This window comes from Prunus persica, chromosome G1, assembly GCF_000346465.2.
Source record: "Prunus persica cultivar Lovell chromosome G1, Prunus_persica_NCBIv2, whole genome shotgun sequence".
Classification (NCBI taxonomy): domain Eukaryota; kingdom Viridiplantae; phylum Streptophyta; class Magnoliopsida; order Rosales; family Rosaceae; genus Prunus; species Prunus persica.
In genome coordinates this window covers 13,730,260-13,740,245 of record NC_034009.1, presented here as the reverse complement: position 1 = coordinate 13,740,245, position 9,986 = coordinate 13,730,260, and the positions used below count along the sequence as shown (strand labels likewise).

At 36.6% G+C, this 9,986-nt stretch overlaps 1 protein-coding gene across 1 annotated transcript; it reads left to right on the top strand.

Moving 5' to 3' along the window:
* Window positions 5,479–6,696, top strand: LOC18787839 (agamous-like MADS-box protein AGL90). Its single transcript, XM_020554201.1, has one exon. The coding sequence runs from the start codon at window positions 5,479–5,481 to the stop codon at window positions 6,694–6,696; it is 1,218 nt and encodes a 405-aa protein (XP_020409790.1).

The following is a 9,986-nucleotide window of genomic DNA, read 5'->3' as shown; positions in this document are numbered from 1 at the left end:
CGTATATTGATCAATCATACGGGTCATGAAACGACCGTCCCTAACCAACGGTTCATGTTCCAATGGTTCTCCATTTGGCCCCATGGATTTTTCATAAATTCTTGTCAAGGCCATGTTCATAGGATCCGGTTCGTATACATCTGCAACATCGAAATCATACTCATCCTCCACAATCATGTAATGGAGGATGATGCATGTCATCATTATGCTCCTCAATTCCTCCTCATCAAATATATGTGATGCACCCCTAATAATAGCCTACGGGCTTGGAGGATACCAAAGCACCTCTCCACATCTTTTTTGTAACCCTCTTGATAGGCATAAAATAATTTTTGCTTCTCGGATCGAAGATGCTGAATTGATTTCACAAATGTGGTCCACCTCGGGTAGATGTCGTCTGCTAGATAATACCCATTATGGTAGACAATATTGTTGATTTCATAGATGATATTCGGGGCTTCACCTCTCAAAACATCATTGAACTCCGGGCATTGACCCAGCACGTTTAAATCGTTTTGAGATCCGACAACTCCGAAGAAGGCATGTCAAACCCATGTATCGAATCCAACAATGGCTTCAAGGATGATACTTTTTTGTCCTTTCTTATTTCCAAAATCTCTTTGCCAAGCAGTTGGGCAATTCTTCCATTGCCGGTGCATGCAGTCGATGCTACCAATCATTCCTGAAAATCCTCGAGCTTCGGCTTTTTGTAGAAGCCATTGAAGGTCTTTAGGCGTAGGTCTACGCAGGTAGTCCCTAGTGTGTAGAGTTTCAACTGCATCACAAAATCTTACCAAGCTCTCCAAAGTAGTGGACTTCTCCATCCGAGTACTTCCCCATCCGGGTAATCTCATCCACCTGATCAACAGATGAACCATACGCCAGTATTTGTATAACAGCTGTAAACTTTTGCTTGAGAAAAAGTCCCAAAACGCCAGCAGCATCACACTTTTGAACATAGTATTCATCATAATTGCAAATATCATGCATGACTTTATTGAACAAATGAGGTTACATTCTATATCGCCATTTAAAATGAACATCAGAGTATAGAGAAGTTGAAATAAAATAATCTTTCATAATATTATTACCCTGAAAATGCATATGTCTGTCCACATTCGAGCCACGGCCGACTTGTGAACCATGGTGGTGGCCTTGGTTTTCTTCATTAAGCAAAACCACTGTTATGACAATTGGTTGATCTAGTTCTCCATGCACCCTTTTGCCTTCAGCTCGTCCACGCCTTCTTTATCTAGTTTCTCGCTCTTACCTCTCTAAGACCTAGTTCTTGTCTGACATTGAGAATGGAGTATGAATTCTAAAATATGAGAAATGAAAATATAGGGAAGATCTGGTGTGGGAGGTATGAGCTGAGCTTCTGGTTTTATAGAAAATTTAGGCCGATAGAGATGACACGTGGCGCAATTTTAGAAGGTAAAAATCTTATCTGAATTTTGAATTTTGAAATTTATCTAAAATTTGAAACTGAAAATTTTATCCAAAAATTTTATCCGATTATGATTTATGAATTTTATAATAAATATTGACACGTATGAACCCAAAAATCTTATCCGAAAATATTATCCAAATTAATTGTTTAGGTAAAAAATTTGTAAAAAAAACAAAAAAAATGAATAGTATTTACCCTTTGCCATGGCAATGGGTGGAAACACACATTGCTTTTTGCAAGGACAGCCACTATTTACGTGAATAGTAGTTGCCCTAGCCCTCCCCTTGCCATGGCAAAGGGCAAATGGGTGGAAGTGCTCTTATGGGTAACATGGGGTTGCCACCACATGCATCTTGTGGCAACACTTTCATGATTTTGGAGAATGTAAAACGAGAAAACAAATTTGCATTTTCATGATTTGAGAATGCATCTAATAGATTAATTTGAAAACATATTCAAAAAATAAAAATAGTGAAAACGTATTGTATCAGATAGTATAATTTGAGAATAATAATATTTGAGTTATTTTTCAAGTATGTTTGTGCTACGTTGGTAAAAAAAAAAAAAAAATTTAAAACAATAAGAAAATTCTAATGTGAAAAAAACCTAGAATTATCTTTAATAATAAGTGAAAATGATAAATAAAAATGTTGAATTTTGTTGGTTAATTAATAAACTGAACAAGTATATGCATCTAAGAATAATTATTTATCCATCCAAATCATTATTTTGTCAAAATAAATACAGATTATCCCTCAACCCATCCCACCCCCAAATCCACAACAGTCCCTCTCTCTCTCTCTCTCTCTCTCTCTCTCTCTCTCTCTCTCTCTCTCCATCTCTCTCTCCTAGTCATCTTCTTCACCAATCCATCATACAGAAACACCCAAAACTTTAACATCATCATACAATCACAGGAAATCCCATAAGCGTGCACATCATTGAATATGCTCATGGGTCATGGCCACCTCCTCATATTCGGATTTTCTCAGCAATGGGCAGTAGGGGAGAGAGAGAGAGAGAGAGAGAGAGAGAGAGAGGAGGAGGAGGAGGAGGAGGGATGTGGTGGCGTGTGTGGGTTTTACTTTTGGGAAAGAGAAAGAGGCGAGAGGCGAGAGGCGAGAGGGAAAGAGCAGATGGACTTGGATTGCATTTGTTTTCAGAAAACGCCGAGAACGATATTTTATCGTTTTCAACTTTTGTACACAAGGAAAACGATTTAAGCTTATTTCTCAAAAAAAGTAACCGAACACATTTTCTAACTTTTGGGTCCTAACTATAACTGATATCATTTTTCTTTCAAACTTCAATAAAAAAGTTAAGAAAGTATTGACAGCCCCAAAGTTCTTACATTCTCTCACTAATATAAACATCCTTAGATATAATCAAGAAATAAAATATCGATAATATCGATGAAATATTGAGGATATTATCGTTTTTTTGGGTATATGATATTTTGAAATATATCCATACACATATTGTATAAGTATCAATAATATCGAAAAATATCGACATCGATAATTTTTCTCACACTTCAGTAATATTTGGCCAAAATATCGCTATAATATCAATAATATCGAGATGATGAAGACAATGAAATATTTGAAGATTTACTTACACTAACACCCCATGAGGTTTCTTCTGTTTTCACAAAATCCCTTCAGGTCTAAAAAATTACATGAACACCGCTTGAGGTTTTAGTTTGTTTTCATAAAACCCATTTTTGCTGATTGTTTATCCAAAAATTGATGATTTCATTGAAAAAAAAACTTACGCAAATGGCAAAATTAACCTTAATGAAGTATTTGCAATCTAATCTCAAAGGCCAACTTTGTCATTTGGAGAATATTTTTTTATAAAATCATCAACTTTGTCTAAAACCTCAAGGAGTTTTGTGAAAAAGCCGAAAACCTCAAGAGGTGTTAGTAGGGGTGGGCACTCAAACCGGCGAACCGGAAATCCAAGCCGAACCACACCGAACCAAACCGGAAAAAAACCGAGTTGACCAAAAAGTCAAAAACCGGTCAAAAACCGAACCGGACCGGTTTGGACCGGTTCTGGATCCGGTTCCATGTCGTCAAAAACCGAATCGGGCCGAACCGAACCGGTAAAACTAAAAAAATATATAGTTACAATATATATTTATATTTAGTGCTATATTTTTAATTTCATTAAAAAAAAACTAATATTTATCCAAGTTCAATGTCAAAATATCTCTCTTTTCTCACTTTAATATTTATTTTTTATATAAAATTGAATAATTTGTTAATTTTCAAGTAAAAAAATAATATTTCAGTTGAGAATTGTATTAAAAAATAATTTTTATAATCCGGTTCAAAACCGAATCGGAACCGGAATCGGACCGAAACCGGTTCAAACCGAACCGGGCAGTTTTTGAAATTTTTTTTATTAAAACCGAATCGAACCAAACCGGATGAATAGTACCGGATCGGTTCTAATTTGAGACAAAAACCGGTCCAAACCGAACCGTGCCCACCCCTTGGTGTTAGTGTAAATTACTCAAATTTGAACCTTATAGGAACTCTATATGGTACTAAGTCACTTATATATCTTATAATGCAATGTATAAAGTATAAAATATTGTAGTAAATTATTATAAATAAATGATTATGGTGCGTTTAATCTTCTTTCATGGTTTTCATTCAATTTTATCGATATCGAAAATATCCCGATATTTTTATCAAAATTTCTGTAATTTTAAACTACCGATATTTCTAAAACCATCAATATTAAAACCTTGGATGTAACCATGAATAAATCAATTATGCACCAATAAAGATAATTAACCATAATGACCGAAATAAGTTTATATCAAACATGACTAACCCATACAAATAAAGGAGTATGATATATTAGTCAAGCATGTCTCAAAGACTATTGTAATCGGTCCTCCGAAAGATTTGAGTAAACTCTCCACTACTCTTACCAACTATAGGTTATTCAGGTCTAATAGAATATACAACATATTAGAAGAAAAAAAAATACAATGACATAATCACAATGGGAAAACTGAAACTTTAATTGCATAATCTCATGATAAAAAATAAACAATTAACCTTGTGCATATTCAATAATTTTAAGTTATTTAAAAGAAGAAAATAAATTTTTTTTTTTAAAGAAAAAATGGTTGGAAATGGGTTGTGTCGTGTCAGGATCATTTACATGTCAAGAATACTCAATCCAAACCCGACCCGTTTAATAACGTGTCAAGTTAGATTGACCCGCTAATTTTTCATGCGAGTTTCGAGTCGTGTATTGAACCCACTAAGTGGTAGGAACTAAAAAAATTAGAAAAATTAAAAAATAAATGAAGAATAAACAAATAAATGAGGTAGCAAGTTGGCGGGTTACAAGCGTATTTTAACGGGTTGGCGGGTTATATAAGTATTTTAGCAGGTTGGTGAGTTGACCCAAAATCCACCCGTTTTATAAATGGGTCATGGTGGGTTGACCTAAAAATTTAATCGTGCGGGTTTCGAGTCGTGTATCGGGTCGTATCGAAAATTGCCACCCTAGTAATAGCTACTGTCAGGATGGGGCGGGAAAATGATGTCTATTGAAAATCAAATTGGCAATGAGCGTATGATAGCCAATCTGATCTTTTCTCACCCCTATTTTCATCTCTAATTTTAATTTCCTAATTTCTTACCAACGAATTTATGTGTGGTTTAATACGTAACATTGAATCTTTAAAAGTACAACTGGTTTACGTATGGAACAAATATATTTCCAACACTAGCATATAATAGTAACAAATTGCGTAACTTAGTCAGACAAGAGATTAAATTCTTTTACTTAATAGTAAACGCCATAATTACAAAATCTATAACATAGATTTTATAACTAAAATGCATAACAATTTGGATGACCAAAATGGAATTGCATCCTTGATTTCTAAAATGTCGAATTTATCTTTACAATGAGGTTGTTGAGTCTTCTTCATATTCCTATATAATTTCCTTGGTGTGGGTACAAAGAAATCCCATCAATAGAATAGCATATCAACCATGACTAGGAAGAAGGTCAAACTAGCATGGATAACGAATGATAGTGCTAGGAAAACCAGCTTCAGAAAAAGGAAGGAAGGCCTGTTGAAAAAATTGAGTGAGTTGAGCATCTTGTGTGACGTGAGTGGCTTTGCTATTATTTATGGCCCAGACGACAAGGAGCCGGTTGTGTGGCCTTCACGCCCAATTGCGGAAGAATTGCTCGCAAGGTTTCAGAGGATACCAGAAGTAGATCGGTGCAAGAAGATGATGAACCAAGAGACATACCTTAATGATAGATTAGCTAAATTGAAAGAACAACTGACAAAAACTCACAAAAAGAACAAAGAGATGGAGATGAACATCATCATGTCCCAAATTCAAGAAGGTAAGCCATTGAATGAATTTGGAACTTGTGAACTAACTTGTTTGGTTTTGTTTTTGGAGGAGAAGATAAAAGAGATCTGGAAACGGATCAAGTACCTCGGGCATGAGGCAAATCTTCCCTTAGGTGCTTTTTCTCCTCATGAGGGTGGGGATGCGGAAAACACCACTGTCCCCGATGAATGGAACCCTACAGAGTCTTTGTATAATTATTTTAGCAAAGAAAATGGGAAGCAAAGTCAGAACATGTCTGTTGTTACTGCTAGCATTAGCAATGTTATGGGTAACATGGGTTTGCCACCACATGCATCTTTTGGCAACACTTCCGGTATTAATGTTTCTAAAGAGATGAGGCTGCTTAGTGAGAACTTTGGAATGAGTAGATCAAGTGATATAGGGTTTATGTATGGAAATATTAAGGGTGACATGAGCAATGTTGGAAGTGATTTCGGCACGTCCTTTGGGAGATTTGGCGACAGAAAATATAGGAATGATATAGAGTGGTCTTATGAGAATTTGGGAGCGAGCAGTGATGGAAGTGGTATAGGGTTGCCTCATGTGAATAATGGGTTACTGCAAACTCATTATGGGAATGTTAATGGAAGTAGCAGTGGTAATGTGAGAAATGATGCGGAGGACATTGGAGGGATTAATGGAGGATATGATAATATAGAGGGGCATATACCTCATCCTAGTAACATAACAGGGGGTTTTGGAAGCAATGTTGGGGTGCCTCATGGAGCTGGTAGTGATACAGGACTTCCAAATGGGTTATCTGGAGAAAGTAATGCTGGAAGTGATGCTGGGGTTCTCAATGATATTAGCAAAACCCGGAAAAGATCATTCTCTCCTTGAATTGCAATGCACCTTTGATCCTAAAAGGAAGTACAAAAAAATGCAATGTACTTCTCTAGTGTTTCCTTATGTTGTTTTTGGTGTTTTTTCCTTTCTCCTCATCATGTTTGACACATGTGCCAATGTCTCCTTTTTAATAAAATAAAGTATTTTCTTATCATAACTTTATTTATTAGTCTTGTTTCTTTTCAAGTGCTAACATACACATACATACATGAATGCTTTAACACACTTGCCAAAGAATTTGATCTCATGTAGCACTGAGAATGGTGGGCACAAGTTTATGCACGAGGTGTTGAGACTATATCCTATAAGGGCTAAAATATCAATAATATTTACGAAATATCGAAGATATTATAATTTTTTCGAATATAAGATATTTTAGAACATATTCATACACATATTATATAAGTATCGATAATATCGAAAAATATCGACGTCGATAATTTTTCTCACACTTCAGCAACATTTTGCTAAAATATCAATATAATAATGAGATGATGAAGACAGTGAAAATTTTGAAGAGTTATTTATACTAACACCCCATAAGGTTTCTTGTGTTTTCACAAAACACCCTCATGTCTCAATAATTACAGAAATGCCCCCTCAAGTTTCAGTCTGTTTTCACAAAACCCCTTTTTGTTGATTGTTTGTCCAAAAATTGATGATCTCATTAAAAAAAACTAATGTAAATGACAAAATTAACCTTAATGAAGTATATGCAATCTAACCCTATGTTGGGTTTGAGCCATTTTTAGGGGAGAAGCTGCCAGTTTTCCAGTAGAAGTCTAACCCTAAGGTGGTTTGGAATTTGGGGGCAAGAAGGGTAATTTGGTAATATGGGCCAGACACCAGCAAGATGTCAGACAGGTTCAGGGTTCATCACGAGTTCCCAAAGGGAATTAGGGTGAGTCTTGTCATAAGGTACCTTGTTTAGGAAAGATTCTTGCACCCACAAGCTCCAAGGATATAAAGGAGTAGAGATCGAGGGTTTGGAAAGATAGAATAGCAAGTCTGGCGAGGGGCTTATTTCTAGTGGTTATGGATGAGTTCCTCATTCTAATTCATGAGATAAATAAGGGGGTTTGAAGAGACACCGAGGGGAAATAAAAGGCCTTGAAAAAAAACATCTCGACGACAGCTAAGGGTGGCAATTTCCTACACCACCCGTTACACGACTCGAAACCCGCAAGGAAAAAACACGCCAACCCGCGAAAAAATGAAGAGAAATGGAGACTTCAAAACACACACAAGGGGTTTCAAACCCCCATTACCCTCATTCCTCTCCAACACCTTATCCACCATGCTACATACAACTTTGTGATTATATACTATGCCTTTTAATATTTATAATGTTTCTTTTTCTTTCTTTTCCGTCTATCTTCTCCTCTCTTTTTTTCTTTCTTTTCCTTCTCTCTTCTCTCCTCTCTTTTTTTTTTCTTTCTTTTGCTTCTCTTTAGTTTTCTCTCGTTTTTATTTTTTATTTTTTATATATAATTTCTTTCCTTCTCTCTTCTCTCCTCTCTCTCTCTCTCTATTTTTTTTCTTTTCCTTCTCTCTTTCCTCCTCTCTTTATCTTTTTTTTCTTTTTCTTTTCCTTATATTTTCTCTCCTCTCTCCGTTTTTTTATTTAAATTTTTTTAGTTGTGAGTTTTGTAACATGTATGTTATTATTTATGAATCCATTACAATACTCGAAACCCGCACGATCAAAGACGACCCGAGACACTAAACGTTTATTAAATGGGTTGGGTTCGGGTTGAGCTTCTTGACATGTTTATTATCCCGACACGACACGACCCATTGCCAGCCCAGCGTTACAATACACGCGGGAAGAAAAATGTCACGTCACTGCCAGTGATTTGATTTTTGGGCTGGGTTTGATTATTTAGCCCACTTTACTGCACATTGGTGGCCCCAATAATCAAGGAGGCTAATGTTGAGGACCCAAAAATTCAAGAGAAGGCCCAAATGTATTTCAACCCCAATGCAATACTTTGTTGTAAAAAAAAAAAAAAAAAAAAGCCCAAATGGGGTATGCAAAAATCTGCCACAATTACAAAGTGCCTACATGAGCTTCGATATGCGTGCCACGCCAAGCAAATACATAACCTACAGATAACGCGCAACACCAAGCAAAACCCCTTATTTTCTAGTGCCAAACCACCTGACAGGTTTAAGTGGTCCCAAGCCACGTAAATACATGGGGCTTGTTGAGTGTGTTGTGGTGTGGATAGGTATGAGTGTCCAATAATGCTCATTAATAATTCAAAAGGTGGAGGTTTTGGCTGCTTAGGAGAACCAAAACTCAGGCCCACTCCTTGAGCCCAATCACAAAATCAAACTTTAAAATCAAACTTTAAAACCAAACCAAACCAAACCTCTTTGGTTTGGTAAGCAAAGAGAGAGAAAAGAGATCCTAGCACCTCTTTAAAATCAAACTAAAACCAAACCAACAAGTTATAATCAAACCAAACCCACATGCACGTTGATACACGGGCTGCTGAAAGTGAAGCACCTTTTAGACCATCACCTTTACCTATTTTGACCTCTACAAGCTCATGTAAGAAACGAGGAAAGAAAAGGAGAGGGAGCATTACCAAGGATGGAAGGTGTTGCATAGGCCAGCTGCAAGACGACTTTGGAGCTCCAAAAAACTGTCCTAATGTGCTTGGATTAAGCAAGTTTCACTTAAAAGGGTGAATTGGAGGAAGTGAATGGAAAATGGAGAAGAAGACTTGACAAAATTTGGGAGAACCAGCTATGGATTTATGGAAATAAGAGGCTTCGAGCACCTATAAAAGGAGGCATCTGCTACTTATCAACTCAACGCATCAAGAGCGAGCAAGTAACTTCTCTAGCTACTAGAATACCCTCAAGCTTCCCCTTCAATTTGGTTTTTCTCCTTGAAATCCCAATTTCCAAACACCACCAAGCTTTTCCATTTCCCTCTAAAATAGCCCTCTCTCTCTCTCTCTCTCTCTCTCTCTCTCTCTCTCTCTCTCAACTTGTGGATGATTAGCTCCCTACACCATAAGCTACTCAGGGCAAGCCTAAGATTGTGATTCTCTATAGTCATCAAATCCTTTTGTTGAGAGAAACCAAAGCACTCCGTAAGAATCCATAAGCTTTCGAAGTGCTTTTGGGGTCTAATTCTGGAACTCAGGCAAAGAGACAACATCACCCACTCTCTGTTCATAGTAGCCTTGGCCCATCTAAAGCTGCCAAAACAAAAAAGCCCTTACACCCCCCAACCATTCCCCTTTCTCCCTCATCAACAAAATTCATTC

Excerpts from the sequence above, each read along its gene's own strand:
- LOC18787839 (XM_020554201.1), top strand. The coding sequence starts at position 5,479 with ATGACTAGGAAGAAGGTCAAACTAGCATGGATAACGAATGATAGTGCT.